Source organism: Scyliorhinus torazame, chromosome 5, assembly GCF_047496885.1.
Source record: "Scyliorhinus torazame isolate Kashiwa2021f chromosome 5, sScyTor2.1, whole genome shotgun sequence".
NCBI lineage: Eukaryota > Metazoa > Chordata > Chondrichthyes > Carcharhiniformes > Scyliorhinidae > Scyliorhinus > Scyliorhinus torazame.
In genome coordinates, this window is record NC_092711.1 from 199,314,746 (window position 1) to 199,333,689 (window position 18,944).

The window sequence follows — 18,944 nt, forward strand, 5'->3', positions numbered from 1 at the left end:
GGCTGCTGCCGCGTTCACTGCGTGGGGGCTGATCCTCAGGCATTCCGGAATGATCCTGAGCTCCATAGTCCTTTTTTTTTTAGGCACGCTTAATAAATTGTAGCGCACAAAGACTCCATGAGACGAATAGAGTGAAGTCGATGAGGCTTTATTAAGCGTGTCTGTTCCCCCGCAGCTCGATAGTAAACTGGCCTGCGGGGGAAGACTCCGGCTTCTTATACTCCGCCTTCAGGGCGGAGCTTGAGGTCAACGACCAACCAGGACCCGGGATCTGTCAGCCAATGACATTAGGGCTTCCAGTCCCACATGACCCCCAATACATACTACCACAATGAGTCAGTATGTTATGCTTGGAATGAGGCAGCAAAGGTTTCAAATCGATAGAGGTCTCCAATTTGCTTCATGTATGCCATAAAGCAAGAATGTAAAGGTTAAAGCAATGATTAAAGCTTAAGGTGGGTGGTACAAGTCTATATGGAGTTTAAGAACAAATCCTAATTTTACATGGTCACATTAGGTGTAAGCTCATTGATAGTATGACTGTATGATGGGCAGAAAGGCCTGATAGCATGACTACATGTCAGACAGAAAGCCCTGCCAGGGCATGCACATCACTAATAAAGAAGACAGACAGAATGAATAGAAAACCTTCTATTGCAGAATACATATTCAACAACTACCACCTCGCACTGTTTAATGAAGAAACCTTTGCACGTATTCAGTGAAGGTGTTTAATGAGATGATGGGGAGTAATGACTCAGGCTCGAAAAGATGATGGGACTACAGAATCGGGCTCTAAAAGGGAGTAGATCCAGTACAACACATCCCATACTGAGGACCAGTGGTGGCACGGTAGCACAGTGGTTAGCACTGTTGCTTCACAGCGCCAGGATCCCAGGTTCGATTCCTGCTTGGGTCACTTTTGTGAGGGCCACGAAGAATCCAGCACGAGTTTTAAGGATACAAAGTAATAACATTTATTTACAATAACATATATATATATATAAATAAAACAGCAGCAGCAAGTTCCCTTGCTGCACACTCCTTCCTGCTGGTTCCAAACTGGCCAGCTAAATTTATACTTGGAGTTTACTAACTGTTTCTCCGCCCCCCTCATTGTGGAAGCTCATAGTCCCACAGGATTGTGGGATTGTCAATAGTCCCCAGCCAATGGTAAGCAGGCAGGTTATAACATCCCTCCCCCCCAAAGTTCAAGGAATCCACCGAAGACCCTGGCGAAGGAGGGCGTCGGACTCGTTTTGCCGCAGGCCGGACGCCATTTGCACGCGGCGCTGGATCAGGCGACGTGTAACGAGACGGAGACCAGCGCTTCCGTGATGATCGGCGTAACGGTTGTACATCCACGGCCCGTGGACCCGAGGCTTCCCCCTCAGATGCGTCCTGTGTCTCCATCTCGGAGTCAGAGTCTGCTGCTTCCGTCATGTCAGCGTCTCTCTCTATCTCCATTCGGTTCTGTAACGACCTGCGCAGGCTTTGAATGAGGCACCAGTGGAAGATTGTGAGGACTACCTTCCCTTGTCTCTGGTCTCTGCGGCTGTAGAAATTAGCTCCGGGGGCGGGGAATCTTTGGAGGGGATAGTCTTCTGGACCGAACATGGTCTACATGTTTGCGCTGGAGACGGCCCTGGGCTTGCACCTGGTAAGATACAGGGCCCGTTTGGCGAAATATTACGCCAGGAACCCATTGGGCACCACCAGCAACATTCCGAACGAACACTGGGTCACCGGGCGCAAACTGCCGAATTGGCCGATGCCGAGAAAATCCCTGTCCCTGCCGTTCTTGTATGCGGCGTACTTTTGCGCCAATGTCCGGGAAAACCATACTAAGGCGGGTGCGAAGTCTCTGGCTCATGAGGAGTTCTGCGGGAGCTACCCCAGTCACCGCATGGGGGGTGGTCCTATACGTAAACAAAAAGCGAGCCAGTCTCATGTCCATTGATCCAGAAGACTGCTTCTTTTGGTCTCTGTTGAATGTCTGCACTCTGTTGAATCTCTGCCAACCCATTCGAAGCCAGGTGGTAAGGGGCAGTGCGGATATGGCGTATGCCGTTCATCTTCATGAACCTCGCAAACTCCTCACTCGTGAATGGAGTGCCGTTATCCATGACCAGCACCTCGGGGAGGCCATGCGTTCTAAAAGACAAACGCATCTTTTCAATTGTTGCGCAAGACGTTGTGCCTTGCATCTTATGCACCTCTAGCCATTTAGACTGGGCTTCAATTAATAGAAGGAACATGGATCCTTGAAAAGGGCCTGCAAAATCTGCATGCAAGCGTGCCCAAGGCCACCCTAGCCATTCCCAGTGATGTAGGGGCGCGGCCGGCGGAAGCTTCTGATGCTCCTGGCAAATGGAGCAGTTTTGGGCCACCTTCTCAATGTCGGTGTCGAGGCCTGGCCACCAGACATAACTCCGGGCCAACATTTTCATTTTGGTCACACCTGGATGCCAATTGTGCAAAATCTCTTAGTATCAGCTCCTGGCCTTTTCCCGGGACAATCACACGTGTCCCCCACAAGAGGATGCCGTCTTCCACGCTGAATTCTGACAGCTTGGAGGAAAATGCCCGCAACTCGCCTGGGAGCTGTCTATGCTGGCCACCATACAGGACTATGTGCCGAACATTTGACAGGACTGGCTCCGTCCGGGTCCACTCACGGATCTGTGATGCCGTGACAGGCAAGGTGTCCATAAAATTTAGGGTTGCAACCACCTCACCGGTCGTGGGGGTCGACATGGGGCTGGTCGATAAAGGCAATCGGCTCAGTGCGTCGGCATTTGCTATCTGCCTACCTGGTTTGGACTCCAGAGAATACTCGTATGCAGCAAGCAACAAAGCCCAGCGCTGGATCCGTGCGGAAGCAATGGGTGGTATTGGCTCATCCTCTCCGAAAAGTGCCAGCCGAGGCTTATGATCAGTCACGATAGTGAAATGGCGGCCATACACGTACTGGTGGAAGCGTTTCACCGCAAAAACCACTGCCAGGCCCTCCTTCTCGATCTGCGCGTACTTTTTCTCCGCTGCAGTCAATGTGCCGGAGATGAAAGCTATCGGTCGCTCGGCCCCGTTCTCCATCTTGTGGGACAGGACGGCCCCAATACCATACTGGGATGCATCACATGTAACGAGCAAAGGCTTTCCAGGATCATAGTGGGTTAGTAACCCAGACGACGACAATTGTTGTTGCTTTACCCGCCGGAAAGCGGTTTCTTGCGGCTGACCCCAAACCCAGGTGTGATTTTTCTTTAGCAGAAGGTGCAACGGGGCCAGCGTAGTTGCCAGATTGGGGAGGAACTTCCCGTAATAGTTTACGAGACCGAGAAAAGGACGAAGATGTGAAGTGTCAGTCAGGGCGGGGGCCTGTTGAATCGCACGCACCTTCTCTGCGACGGGGTGCAAACCTTCGCGGTCCACCCGATAACCTAGGTAGACTACTTCCTTTGCCTGAAATACGCACTTTGTGCGACGTAAACGGACTCCAGCCTCCGAAAAGCGTCTAAGGACAGCCTCCAGATTTTCCAAATGTTCCTGCTCCGACGTCCCTGTAATCAAAACGTCATCTACGTAGACAGCGACACGTGGTAAACCTCTCAAAATGCCCTCCATAACACGTTGAAAAATAGCGCAGGAAGAGGATACTCCAAAGGGCAACCGTGTATATTCGTACAGGCCCCGGTGTGTATTAATCGTTATATATGGTCGGGAGGCAGGGTCCAGCTCCAACTGTAGGTAGGCGTGACTCATATCTAATTTTGTGAACGAGAGTTCGCCTGCAAGCTTCGCGTAGAGATCCTCTATGCGAGGCATTGGATATCGGTTGAGACGGGAAGCCATATTCACTAAGTTTATAGTCACCACACAAGCGAACTGTGGCATCTGGCTTCATTACAGGCCCAGTCAGCAAAACGGACGGGCCTGATAATACCCAAACTCTCCAAACGAGTGAGCTCCCCTTCTACCTTCTCGAGCAAGGAGAAAGACACCGGGCGCGCCCGGAAATAGCGCGGCGTGGCTCCTGGTTCGACTTGGATACGGGCTACGGCCCTTTTATTTTCCCCAAACCAGGCTGGAATACATCTGGGTATCGTCCTAGCACCTCAGTCAACCCTTCAGAAACTGTTTGGATGATGTGCTGCCATTGCAACCGCAAATGGCGCAACCAGTCCCGACCCAACAGGCTGGGCCCATGGCCGCGCACCACGATAAGTGGGAAACGCCCCTCCTGGCGACCATAAACAACAGGGGTCATTGTAGTTCCTGCAATGTCCAGTGGTTCCCCCGTGTAGGTGGCCAACCTGACCTGTGAGTCGGTTAATGTAAGGGTCTGTATACCCTGCTTGATGCGGTCGAATGTCCTCTGGGCGATCACGGAGACTGCTGCACCAGTGTCCAACTCCATCTCAAGCGGGTGACCATTGACCCGTACTGTCACCTTAATGGGGGCCATACGGGGAGCTGCCACACAATGCAGCTGCAGGCAGTCGTCCTCCGTCTCCACGTCCTCAGGAGTAGTCGCCGCAGATTCATCCACATGGAAGGAACGGCCCCTGGGCTGGTCCCAGTTTCGGTCAGAACGACGGCGCCTCTGGCGCCCCCAGGACCGGCGTCCGCGACGGGGTCGGCGCCTACAAGTCTGACAGGGACATGGCTCCTCATCCATTGGTTCTGGAGAAGGCTCCCTTCGGGGAGGAATGTCCGACGGCTACTGCCGTCGGTCCGGACGTCGCCTCGCCCAAGGTACCGCAGGAGTGCGGGCGACATTTTCGGACGGAAGGGGTTGCATCCCAAGGCATGCACTTACATTCCTTGTAGCTCCTGCACTCCTCGTTCTGCGCTCTCTCGGGACAATACTATTTGAATGGCCTGTTGAAAAGTCAATGTTGGCTCAGCTAACAACTTTCTCTGGGTGGCCGCATTATTAATACCGCAAACCAAACGGTCGCGTAACATTTCTGACAAGGTCTCACCATAGTCACAGTATTCCGCAATCCCGCGTAGCCTGGATAAAAAAAATCGGCAAGGGATTCTCCAGGGGTCCTCTCAGCGGTATTAAACCGGTAACGCTGGACTATCGTGGACGGGGTTGGGTTAAAGTGTTGCCCCACTATATTCACAACTTCATCAAACGTTTTGGTGTCCGGCGCAGCTGGGTACGTAAGGCTCCTAATCACCCCAAACGTATGTGGGCCGCAGGCGATGAGCAATATGACCACCTGGCGCTTGTTTTCGGTGATATTGTTTGCCCGGAAATAGTAACGCATCCGTTGTGCGTACTGGTTCCAGCTTTCCAGCGCAGCATCAAAAACATCCAAACGTCCGTACAGAGGCATGGTATAATAGAAAACAACTTCCAACCTGTATCCAACAAAAGTCCAGGGAGGTGGCTTCAGCAATGTAGACAGCTATTCACTTTAACCCTTGTCGCCAGTTTTGTGAGGGCCACGAAGAATCCAGCACGAGTTTTAAGGATACAAAGTAATAACATTTATTTACAATAACATAGAACATAGAACATAGAACGATACAGTGCAGTACAGGCCCTTCGGCCCACGATGTTGCACCGACATGGGAAGACAAAAAACAAAAGCCATCTAACCTACACAATGCCATTATCATCCATATGCTTATCCAATAAACTTTTAAATGCCCTCAATGTTGGCGAGTTCACTACTGTTGCAGGTAGGGCATTCCACGGCCTCACCACTCTTTGTGTAAAGAACCTATCTCTGACCTCTGTCCTATATCTATTACCCCTCAGTTTAAGGCTATGTTCCCTCGTGCCAGCCATTTCCATCTGCGGGAGAAGGCTCTCACTGTCCACCCTATCTGTCCACCCTAACATATATATACATATAACAGCAGCAGCAACTTCCCTTGCTGCACACACATTCCTGCTGGTTCCAAACTGGCCAGCTTTATTTATACTTGGAGTTTACTAATGGTTTCTCTGCCCCCCTCATTGGGGAAGCTCCTACATCCACAGGATTGTGGGATTGTCATTAGTCCCCAGCCAATGGCAAGCAGGCAGGTTATAACAGTCACTGTCTGTGCAGAGTCTGAACGTTCTCCCTGTGACCGCGTGGGTTTCCTCCCACACGTCCCGGAAAACATGCTTGTTAGGTGAATCGGACATTCTAAATTTTCCCTCTGTGCACGTGAACAGGTGCCGGAGTGTGATAACTAGGGGATTTTCACAGTAACTTCACTGCAGTGTTAATGCAAGCCTACTTGTGACACTAATAAAGATTATTATTATTATTTTGGGAATCCTGGTCAGACAGGGCATCAACATTCCTGTAACAAATTGACCTCACAAATCAGTTCAATGGTCCCTAAATGGAATGCTACACTTTGAATCTGCTTAGATCCCAAATGCTTGAACGAGGACATCAGCTCAGAGTATTATCGACCTGACTTTTGAAGATTAGTTACAGACTTACATGGTGTTAAAGTCTTCATGATTCTCCATGTCAGCAGGTTTTGGTACATGACGCTTGTTGATCAATACCATTGGAAGGATATTCATTTGGGATGAGCCCATTGACTTAAGTTTTCCATAATAATAAGTTTTTACTAGTTTCACAAGTAGGCTTACATTAACACTGCAATGAAGTTACTGTGAAAAGCCCCTAGTCGCCACAGTACGGCGCCAATTCAGGTACATTAAGGGAGAATTCAGAATGTCCAATTTATCAAACAAGCATGTCTTTCGGGACTTGTGGGAGGAAACTGGAGAAAACCCACACAGACACGGGGAGAACGTGCAGACTTCGCACAGACAGTGATCCAAGACGGTAATCGAACCCGGGTCCCTGGCGCTGTGAAGCAAAGGTCCTAACCACTGTGCTACTGTACTGTCCACCAATGTGAGTTACCTGAGCTGGTAACTGGCCAAACTGCCACGAGGAACCAGTGCTATTTCCAACGGACGCCGGCGCCGGATTCGCTGCGATCGGGATTGGCACTGGAGAGCCTGACATGCTGGAGCTGCATATAAGCACAACATTCACCACACACTCGCATTCCAGCCAAGAAGACGCCAACCCGGAAAGTGGCCCCGAGATTCGCAGATGCAGAGCTGGAGACTGTAGCCACCTGGGTTGACCACTTCCCGACTTTAAAATGGAGATCCGCAAAGAATGCAGGGAAATTCAGTCAAGCCAGGAAAAACTAGCAGATGCAAAGTTTCCTGTGTATGAGACGTGCAGAAACCCAGACAGCACTGAAACTAAAAACCATCCGCATATTAATGAGCGATCCCCGGGAACAATTGGAAACATTTAAGGAAAACAAGGCCAAGCCAGACTCCTCGGCGCCAGCAGGAGCCAAGGCAAAAGAAGGCCAACGGACTCTTAGGAACCGCCCAGCGATCAGGGAACAGCTCCAGTATTGGAGAAATCGATCCAAGTGATTAGAATGTAGTCCAGTCACTTGGAACCAGGTACGGGGTCCGCCCCGAATGGCGCGAAGCCCCTGGGGACTATAAAGTAGAGTCCCCAAGTTCAATTCGTCCTTCTTGGCAGGGTCACTCAGCAGCTCGAAACAACCCTTGACAGTGACATGCCTAGCCGCTACATCAACCAAGTAAGTCTCCATTCAACGCACGCTACGAGATAGGCACTCCCAGCTACCAGTCCATACCAGCTTTGAATCCTGCAGACTCAGAATCAAACGAAAGGCCATTTGTTCCCCTGATCTGGTGGGCCAGTTCCAAAGCTAAGTATAGACCTATCGTGTTAGAGATAGTCTAGTAAATAGAGTTTTATGCATGAGTAGTGATTGACTGTGTATAATAAATGTGTTTTGATTTGAATCTTACTAACTGGTGTATTGAGTTATTGATCAGCACTTGAACTTGAACCTCGTGGTGGTATCATAAAGATATCTGGCGACTCTAGAGCAAAAGTTAGAGAAACAGTGCAAGTTAAGTAAAGACACAATGAGCAACATTTAAGAGCCAACCAAAAGTTAGCAACAAGACATTGTTGGATGCCGTGGAGGAAAGGTGGGACACCCTGTTCCCCACGGTGGGAAAGATGCTGCGATCTGCGCAGCATCTTCATCAGGTGAGTGAGATCATCAGATGAAGGAGCTGCGCTCCGAAAGCTAGTGACTCCAAACAAACCTGTTGGACTTTAACCTGGTGTTGGAAGACTTCTTACTGCGCCCACCCCAGTCCAATGCCAGCATCTCCACATCACATCGTGACCTGAAATAGCCACAGAGAGACCTGGCACAGTTAGTGAGTGATGTGGAAAGTCCCAGAGTGGTGGTCCAGTCCCTGTGCTTCATGGCCACGAGCATGGCCCTGGTCGAGGCGAGAGGAGGAAATGAAAATGAAAATCGCTTATTGTTACAAGTAGGCTTCAAATGAAGTTACTGTGAAGAGCCCATAATCGTCACATTCTGGTGCCTGTTCGGGGAGGCTGGTACGGGAATTGAACCATACTGCTGGCCTGCCTTGGTCTGCTTTAAAAGACAGCTAAAGAGGACCTGGGGGGAGGGGTGTTAGGGTTACACTCCACCCGCAAGTGGAGAACATAAAACTCACATACACACCTTTACCAATCTCCCCCTAGTGGAGAATGTCAGAATCACACACACACCTTGACCAATCTCCCTCTCGTGGAGAATGTCAGAATCACACACGCACCTTTAGCGGGGGGGGGGGGGGGAAGGAACGCAGCAGGCAGCCTCCACTCCTGCTGTACTGACTGGGGACCCACTTAGACAGAGCATTAGGCCACGTAAGGCTAGAAAATTAGACACCAGTTAAATTGGCATGGATGAAGCACATAGGATAGAGTTTGGGGCTAGGACACAATTATTGTACAAAGCACTGTCACCAATAAACACATGTTCACTGACGTTCTGAACTGCCCTTTGGCCGTAGTGTCAGCGTTGGAAGGGTGCAGGAACACAGTGGGTAGCCGGGGCCTGGTGACAGCCAGTGTTCCTGTGGGGTGGGCTGGCTGGTAGTGCCACTCGTGGGGCACCCACCCTGGTGGATGGGGTGGGAGCGGTGGAGGGGGGGGGGCGGGGAGATGATGTGCGTCAGGGGGCCACAGTGCATGGGACCACTGTTCAGGGTGCACTCGGCACCCTGCATCCCCCCTGCAGTCCCCTGCTGGAGGGCAGCATCACGGATGGGTGCACTGAGGGGTGCCAACACCTGGCTGTGCTCCGCCTTGCACGTCCCATTGATGTGGCGGCTGGGATCTGGGGGTTGGCCTGAAGGGAGTCAGTGGGAGGGGGGCACCCATACGGCTGGTGGCGCTTTGCATATTCATGGGACATGGTGGGCAGTCCATCAGGTGCGCAATCAAATGGCTGCCTTGCAGACCACGGCCATGGTGGCCCATGCCCGGGCACCCCGCAGGGACATCTCAGCTGCACAGCCCTTCTCCTGGTTGCACTCCTCCGATAATCACCTCCGGGCATGCTGATGTCTCCCCAACCAATGGCACAACTGGCAGCCCACCGTTGCACCTTTGGAAATTTCACTTACCTCCTCTCTCTCCCTCAGCAGCCACGATGCCCGGTGTCCATTTTTAAATACCACAAGTGAACCTCGCGGTCATCACTTCTGCCTGGTGGCGGCGGAGCATCACGGGAGGCCGGAGACTACCGTTAATGAGATGCTAATCGCTGTTACTGTTCAATTTGCATTCCCACGTCGGTGGGGAGCGTAGAAAGCATTCACGCCTCTATTGAGGTGGCGGAGTATATGGTCCACTGGGTGTCCAGCGCCAACCTCGATTTTTGACTGACACCGTATTCTCCACCCGATCGCAGTTCCTGATTCTGGCGGTTCACGACTCCGGAGTCGGCTGATGAAGAGCCCAGCCCAATATATCTGAAATCCCTCCATTTAGCACAGCTGCGGAGAGTACTGAGCTGACCAAGCCAGAGTTCAAGTTGAGCTTTGACAAAGGGTCATCTGAACTCAAAACATTAGCTCTTTTCTCTCCCTACAGATGCTGCCAGACCTGCTGAGATTTTCCAGCATTTTCTCTTTCGTTTCAGAGTTTAAGTTATTTTGGAGATGTCGTCACTGACAGTTGTAGCAGGGGTACAGCCAGTGCCTGGACTTTCTCAGTATCTGGAGTATATGCTTCCCACATTGTCAGACATAATGAAAACCACTGAGAGAGTTAACGCAGCAAGAGCCAGTGTAGTTTCGGGGAGAATTACAGTCAACAGTTATGTAAATGTAACACAATTACTGTTTATTTATAATAATAATTTTTATTAGCATCACAAGTAGGCTTACATTAACACTGCAATTAAGTTACTGTGAAAATCCTCTAGTCGCCACACTCTGGCGCCTGAGGAAATTTCAGAATGTCCCATTCACCTAACTGCACGTCTTTCGGTACTTGTGGGAGGAATCCGAAGCACCCGGAGGAAACCCACGCAAACACCCACGCAAACCTGTGCAGGCTCTGCACAGACCGTGACCCAAGCCGGGAATCAAACCCAGGTCCCTGGCGCTGTGAAGCACCAGAGCTAATTGTGACTGTGCTATTGTACCGCCCAATACTGAGAACTAAAATTAAATACACAGGAAATACAATAAATACCTAACTCCTACTTGCCTCTCCACTCTGTACCCACACCCACAAGATAGACAAACACAGAGGGGTGGAAAGGGGAGAAAAAAAACATAATTGAAAGAGAGAATCTTTGCTTCAGATGATGGTTCCTTGCATGCTTTCCAGACATAAGCTTGTAAATTGGAGTTTTTATTTTGTAGCCTGTTCTCACAACTTTCTCGGAGAAGCAATGTCCCTGCTTCATTAGACTTTGCTTTCAGTCTGTGGCCCGTCTTCGGGCCTCTATAGTTTCAGGACTGTAACACCCACAGTCTTATTGGAGAGAGAGTTAGATGGTTCTTTCTGGAGAGAATTAGCAACAGCTTCCTGAAGCGAGTTAACAGATCCTGGATTGTAATGGTTTTCCTTTAGATGGGTTTTCTGCCAGTTGAGAAACACAGCCTTTCTGGAGAATAATGGAGGGAAGAGAGAAGGGATCTTCTCTCCAAGTTGCCAGGAGTCAAACAGAAACCAAACTGAGAACCTCATTACTCTGCAAACATTCCAGTGGGATCAGATTCAATCACCACCTGTTACTGGGCAAACCTCAGACTTTTGAGCCAATAAATTGGCCACGATCAATCACACCGAGTCCCAGCCAACTTCTGTCATTGATGTCGGACAGTCCACAGCTCCGGTTTGAACAGTGACCACTGCTGCTGTTAAAAGCCTCTGCTTGAATTATAGGCACAAGCCACTGCTTTAAAGACACAGATCCATTAATCACCCATGAAACAAAAATGTAACGGCAAAAATAAAATAAAGGGAAAATAAGACAGGGAAGAAACAGGAAGTACCCGTAAATCATCACAAAGAAAGAAGCCATTCTACAATGCGATACAAACAGGAAGTACCTGTAAATCATCACAAAGAAAGAAGCCATTCTACAATGCGATACATCTAAACCTAAACTTGGGGAAGCAGTGATGCAGAATGGACATCCAGTCACATGTGCATTATAATAACCTACAAGACCCATAGGGACACTTTGATCGATTTCTCCATGGGATCTGTAGAATATGAACTTACCCACGAGTGAGTGGTGGCCCGCCTGGCTGGGGATGATAAACTTACCCTTTAAAAGCCGGCCCACACTGGGACTGGCACTTCTGGTAGTCCCGACTGAGACTGGTTCCCCCTGTTGTCCCGACTGGGACCGTTGAGTTTTAAGCTGAGTTGCGGCCTTTACTTTAAGCAATTAAATAAATGTTATTTAACTTACCATTTCGGGCCTCCAGTGCTTTTGTATGCATCAAGGGCATTAATTAGCGTAAGCGGAGATGAGATACACACAGATTGGGAAAGTTCCTCGTGATTGTCTCTGCCTCGGGTAAATTTAAAGCTGATGGCTTGACCATGATGAATATTAAGACAGATTATTAATAATGTTCAAATTACTGAACAGCGTGATTAAGAAAATTCAAATAATATTGCTGTGATTCCAAAAATACAGACTGAGAGTTGCATATAGAAAGGCGAACAGGTGATTCAAGCTGATACATTGAAGCCCCAGAAAAGCTAACATCTGTGATTAGACGCAAATCCACTGGAAGAAATCGGTCATCGTGAATTACTTCAGCCAATTGACTCACACCGGCTCCAATAGGCTGCAGCAGATTACCTGGTTCAGGAGAAACTGTGTGTCATCATTTAGTAAGGCTAGATTGGGATTGACTTGGAGTTATCTGAATGTCTCCAATTCGACTTTGAGTACTGAGATGAACTAATGATCCAAAGTGAATTGATATTAAAGGCACTTTTGGCCTTTATAACAAAAGAAATAGTGTAGAAAAGTAGCGAAGTGTTGCTGCAACTGTCCAAGGCATTTGTGAGATTGCACCTGGAATGCTGTGAGCAGTTTTGGCCCCCTTATTTGAGCAGGGATGTGCATTGGAGGCAGTTCAAAGGAGATTCACTAGATTGATTCCAGAGATGAGAGGTTTGTCTTTATGAAAAGATATTGGACAGTTTAGGTCTATACTCTCTCGAGTTTGGAAGAATGAGAGGAGATCTAATTGAGGTGATAAAGGGTATTGACAAATTAGACGTAGAGCGGATGCTTCCTCTTGTGCGGCAATCCAAAAAGAGAGGTCATAGTTTTAGGATAAGGGGTCGCAGATTTAAAACAGAGATGAGGAGAAATTACTTTTCGCCAAGAGTCATGAATCTGTGAAATTCACGACCCAGAGAGCGGTGGATACTGGGACATTGAGTAAATTTAAGGAAGAGATAGACAGATTCTTAATTAGTAATGGGTAGAAGGGTTATGGAGAACAGGAAGGAACGTGGAGTTGAGACTGAGAGGGTATCAGCATGATTGTGTTGAAAGAAGACAGAGGGTGGTGGTTGATGGGAAATGTTCAGAATGGAGTTGTTACAAGTGGAGTACCACAAGGATCTGTTCTGGGGCCGTTGCTGTTTGTCATTTTTATCAATGACCTAGAGGAAGGCGCAGAAGGGTGGGTGAGTAAATTTGCAGACAATACTAAAGTTGTCGATAGTGTGGAAGGATGTAGCAGGTTACAGAGGGATATAGATAAGCTGCAGAGCTGGGCTGAGAGGTGGCAAATGGAGTTTAATGTAGAGAAGTGTGAGGTGATTCACTTTAGAAGGAATAACAGGAATGCGGAATATTTGGCTAATGGAAAAGTTCTTGAAAGTGTGGATGAGCAGAGGGATCTAGGTGTCCAGGTACATAGATCCCTGAAAGTTGCCACCCAGGTTGATAGGGTTGTGAAGAAGGCCTATGGAGTGTTGGCCTTTATTGGTAGAGGGCTTGAGTTCCGGAGTCAGAAGGTCATGTTGCAGCTATACAGAACTCTGGTACGGCCGCATTTGGAGTATTGCGTACAGTTCTGGTCACCGCATTATAGGAAGGACGTGGAAGCTTTGGAGCGGGTGCAGAGGAGATTTACCAGGATGTTGCCTGGTATGGAGGGAAAATCTTATGAGGAAAGGCTGATGGACTTGAGGTTGTTTTCGTTGGAGAGAAGAAGGTTAAGAGGAGACTTGATAGAGGCATACAAAATGATCAGGGGGTTGGATAGGATGGACAGTGAGAGCCTTCTCCCGCGGATGGAAATGGCTGGCACGAGGGGACATAGCTTTAAACTGAGGGGTAATAGATATAGGACAGAGGTCAGAGGTAGGTTCTTTACACAAAGAGTAGTGAGGCCGTGGAACAGTAGACCTGCTACAGTAGTGAACTCGCCAACATTGAGGGCATTTAAAAGTTTATTGGATAAACATATGGATGATAATGGCATAGTGTAGGTTAGATGGCTTTTGTTTCGGTGCAACATTGTGGGCTGAAGGGCCTGTACTGCGCTGTATTGTTCTATGTTCTATGTTCTATAACAGAGCGTGCATGAGGGGCTGAATTGACTATACCATTTCCTAGTTCTTATCTTCTTATGTTCACAGAAACCCAGTTGCATTGTGTAAGAAATTAACTAATCTCAGTTGCACATTCAAAGTCTATTGGTATGGAAGCTTGTAAATGCATTGTTCACAACAGCCGCTATTGGCCCACGATATCTAGAGTTTAAACAATACATCACAAAGTATGATATTTGTATGGTTCATCAATTTGCCACTAAACAATAACTGATCAGTGCACATCACCCTTTAACTACCTATCATCACCAGCTCAAGGAAGAAGCAGTGGAACCCATCAAAGCCAACTGTGAGAAATACTGCGAGGGACTGGAACAAAGTGTGGTTAACAATATTCCCATAGAGCAGGCATACAACCGCTTCTGCAAAGCCTTCCACAAAGTTGCCACCAAATCCATCTCTCGAGGATATTGCCAGATGTACACCCCCCTTCCTCAAAGAGTAATGTGCTTCACTTCTTCAACACTATCAGAGAATCCCTACAGTGCAGAAGGAAGCCATTTGGTCGATTGAATCTGCACCGGCCCTCTGAAAGAGCACCTCACCCAGGTCCACTCTCCTGCTCCATTCACGTAACCCCACCCAACCTTTGGACACTTAAGGGGTAATTGATCATGACCAATCCACCTAACCTGCACATCTTTGGACTGTGGGAGGAAGCCGGAGCACCTGGAGGAAACCTATGCAGACATGGGGAGAATGTGCAGACTCCGCACAGACAGTTACTAAAGGCCGTATTGAACCTGCGTCCCTGGCGCTGTGAGGAAGTAGTGCTAACCACTGTGCCACCGTGCCACCCCTACTATTGACCCAGATATAGCTAATCATTTGAAATGTCATTTCCTTGGACTCTGCCAGCACAGCTGGATGAGAAGAGACCGCTAGACACTTGAATTTCACCCATTCCAGCCATAAATGCTGGCAGCTCATATGCCACCTTGGAGCAGGCAAGCAACAACTAACACCAAACCAACTATCTGTGAATGCCAACAAAGAGCTTTTCAAAGGCATGACAATTTCAGATCATACCCTGAACCCTTCACCACATTGAAGTTGTGACAATTGCAGAGCTGGATCATGCGAGATCCAGATCCGGAGCTGGATTATGTGAAATGCCAGATTGTGTGAGGTCCATTTTCTGGAGCCGGGGTGTGTGAGTTGCTGAATTATTTGAGATCCAGGTTATGTGAGATCTGGATTCCGGAGCTGGATAGAGTGAGATCCAGATTCCAGATCTGGATTGCGTGAGACCTAGATTCCGGAGCCGGATTATGTGAGATCCTGGTTCCAGCGCTGGATTGCTTGAAATCCGTATTCCAGAGACGGATTGCATGAGATCCGTATTCCGGTGCTGGATTATGTGAGATCCAGATTCCAGAGCCGGATTGTGTGAGAACCAGATTTCCGAGCCGGATTGTGTAAGATCCAGATTACGGAGCCGGATAGAGAGACTGAGATTCCAGATCTGGATTGCGTGAGGTCCAGATTCCGGAGCCGGATTATGTGAGATCAGTATTCCGGAGCCAGATTGCGTGAGAGGTGGATTGTGTGAGAACCTGCGGGTCGGAGAATCGCCGGGGGCTGGCGTGAATCCCGTTCCCGCCGGTTGCCGAAGTCTCCGGCACCAGAGATTCGGCGGGGGCGGGAATTGCGCCACGCCGGTTGGCGGGCCCCCCCATGCGATTCTCCGGCCCGGATGGGCCGAAGTCCCGCCGCTAAAATGCCTGTCCCGCCGGCGTAAATTAAACCACCTACCTTACCGGCGGGACAAGGCGGCGCGGTCGGGCTCCGGGGTCCTGGGGGGCGATCTGGCCCCGGGGGGTGCCCCCATGGTGGCCTGGCCCGCGATCGGGGCCCACTGATCCGCAGGCGGGCCTGTGCCGTGGGGGCACTCTTTCCCTACTCTTTCCCTTCCGCCTCCGCCACGGTCTCCACCATGGCGGAGGCAGAGGAGACTCCCTCCACTGCGCATGCGCGGGAAACTGTCAGCGGCCGCTGACGCTCCCGCGCATGCGCCGCCCGGAGATGTCATTTCCGCGCCAGCTTGCGGGGCACCAAAGGCCTTTTCCGCCAGCTGGCGGGGCGGAAATTCCTCCGGCGCCGACCTAGCCCCTCAATGTTGTGGCTCGGCCCCCAAAGATGCGGAGCATTCTGCACCTTTGGGGCGGCGCGATGCTCGTCTGATTTGCGCTGTTTTGGGCGCCAGTTGGCGGACATCGCGCCGTTTCCGGCGAATTTCGCCCCTGATTCCAGAGCCGGAATGTGTGAGACCCTGATTCCAGAGCCAGATTGTGTGCGATCCGTATTCCAGAGACGGATTGCATGAGATCCGTATTCTGGAGCCGGATTGTGTGAAATCCAGATTCCGGAGCAAGATTCTGTGAGATCCAGATCCAGAGTCTAATTGTATGACATCTGGGTTCCAAAGCCGGATTGCATGAGATCCAGATTCTGGAGCCGGATTCTGAGAGTTCCAGATTCTGGAGCCGGAATGTGTGTGGGATGCTCTGTGTGCATTCTCTAATATCCCTGGAGTGCTGTAGGTAGGACTGTTTGCATTTAGCCTGGATTCTGGGTGTATGAGGCTGGGTGTATCCCTCTGGAGTGCAAGGACCAAATTCTCCATGCGAACTGGTTTAGCTGGGAGCCGGTGAGCTTGAGAGTCGGATTCTGGAGTCCGCTTGTGTGTGTGTGTGGAGGGGGGGGGGGAGGGGGGGGAGAGCTTTCTGCGCTGGAAATTGCTCTGGGATGATTCTCTCCCGATCGTCCACAGCTCAGGGAATGGAAAAGACACCCTCGCACATAAACTATATTCACAATAAATAAACCTGTGATAATACTGGAATAGGCTAAACCCTAACTCGCTTTGTTTCCAGGATAAGCAGAGAATATTTGGGGAAATACTTCAGCATTTGCTTAAAATCACAGCCCACCTCTTTGTGACATTAAATCGCTGGCTCAACGGTTTATTACATCTAAATAAAGATTAAATTCTGAACTTTATACAATCAGATCAATTTCGCTCCTTTAAATGTATCCGTTCACTCACCTGATGCCACCGTTTGCTTCCAAAAGGCAAATGAATACTATGGTGCTGAAATGCAGCTGCATTTCCTCCCGCCTCGGCAGCCCCCTCACTTCGGCAGATTGGGTGATTTCACCCCCACCCTGGCAGCGGTCAGTCCCAGTGATCGGGGAACTGCCCTCTCTCTCAGAGCAAGCTCCCAGCCATCAGGTCGAACTGACAGGGAGAGGGGGGCGGGGGTGAACTAGCAAAGGGCGCAGGGAGAACAGCCAGCTTTTGTCCAAACCCACTTTAGTCTTCAAGCAGCTGATGGATCAAAAAGACATCATCACATGGCCGGGACAAGCCTCCCAGTGAGATTGGGGAGGGGTGGGTGGGGATCAGCACCGACACACACACACCAAAGGTGCAGGGGGGAGAGGGAGGGACAGAGAGAGAGAGAGATAAGTTGTTAACCCTATCGTTGCCAGCCACTTACACTCTCAGGCATGTCAGTTTCCCTCCCCTCAGCTGATTTCAAAATAAAAGGAACAAGCACACAACAAAAACAGACTAGCAACTCAGGAACAGGAGGAGCAGGCCATTCAGCCGCGCAAACCCGCCCCACCCTCAAAAGGATCAGGGTTGAACAGTCCTCAATTTCCATTTACCCACTTTTACCCCATATCCCTGGATACCCTCGCCCTGCGTGCGACCAAGCAGGTTAATGATCAACCTGCAAAATACTTCCCATACGTCGTTAAGAGCCGGGCGGTTTCCCTGGTCGGTCAGAATCGCGGTGGCTGCAACACAACAGCCTGCCCATGTTAAAAGATTCCATGCACAAGCTCTGGCCTCGGGCTCTGTGACAAGCGTTCACCTCGCCCTGAGGGACTGTTAGAAAGGAGAGCGAGAGTGCTGCCCTTATCTGGCAAAACGCCAATCGATCTTGGTCTTGTAAGTTCCAGTTGGCATTTTAAACACCTCAGTCAGCTAACTCCCCCAATCTCTGAAACTTAAAAGGAATGCAAGTAAAGTTTGTGCATCCTGTGCTCATAATTTGGTCATTTGAACCCCAATTCATTGATGCTCCTTAATGCACCTCTTAATAAGCAGCTTTAACAAACAAACAAACAAAGCTTTAGGAGTAGGAGAGTCGGTCATCGAATCTCTACAGTGCTGAAGGAAGCCATTCAGCCCATGGAGTCTGCACTGACCCTCCGAAAGAGCACTCTACCGTGGGCCAATCCACCCTATCCCCATAACTCCACCTAACCTCTGGGCACGAAGCAGCAATTCATTATGGCCAATCCCCTAGCTACATTCGTGTACCTCTAGAAAGGGAAAATGGGTGTCCACAGGCCCCATTGAGGCCTTCCCTGCCCGTTGAGCATCGCAGGGGTTGGATGCTTTAATTGATCCCTTTAATTGCACTCTCATTTGATGTTTTTTTAAGTTTCCGTTCATTTTTGTTACTTTCGGGCATTGTCCCTAAAAGAAGCGGCTTTTTTGCTTTGCCTCTAAGTTTGTTTCCTTCTATTTCATAGAATTTTTTTCATAGAATTTACAGTGCAGAAGGAGGCTATTCGGCCCATCGAGTCTGCACCGGCTCTTGGAAAGAGCACCCTGCCCAAGCCCACACCCCCACCCTATCCCCATAACCCAGTAACCCCGCCCAACACTAAAGGCAATTTTGGACACTAAGGGCAATTTATCATGGCCAATCCACCTAACCTGCACATCTTTGGACTGTGGGAGGAAAACGGAGCACCCGGAGGTATCCCACGCACACACGGGGAGAACGTGCAGACTCCGCACAGACAGTGACCCAAGCCGGGAATCGAACCTGGGACCCTGGAGCTGTGAAGCCACAGTGCTAATCACTATGCTACCATGCTGCCCTCCACACAGAAAGTCACCTGATTTGG

The 18,944-nt window shown here is 49.7% G+C and overlaps 1 protein-coding gene across 1 annotated transcript in view; it reads right to left on the reverse strand.

Annotated features, from left to right (window-relative positions):
* LOC140420874 (glycine receptor subunit alpha-4-like) overlaps nt 1-17,551 on the reverse strand; it is a 164,110-nt gene extending 146,559 nt beyond the window's left edge. The window contains exon 1 of the mRNA XM_072504973.1: nt 17,062-17,551. Coding sequence (XP_072361074.1) covers nt 17,062-17,123 — 62 coding nt within the window. The 5' untranslated portion in view covers nt 17,124-17,551. The remainder of the gene's footprint in view (nt 1-17,061) is intronic.
* Nucleotides 17,552-18,944: the final 1,393 nt, after the last annotated feature.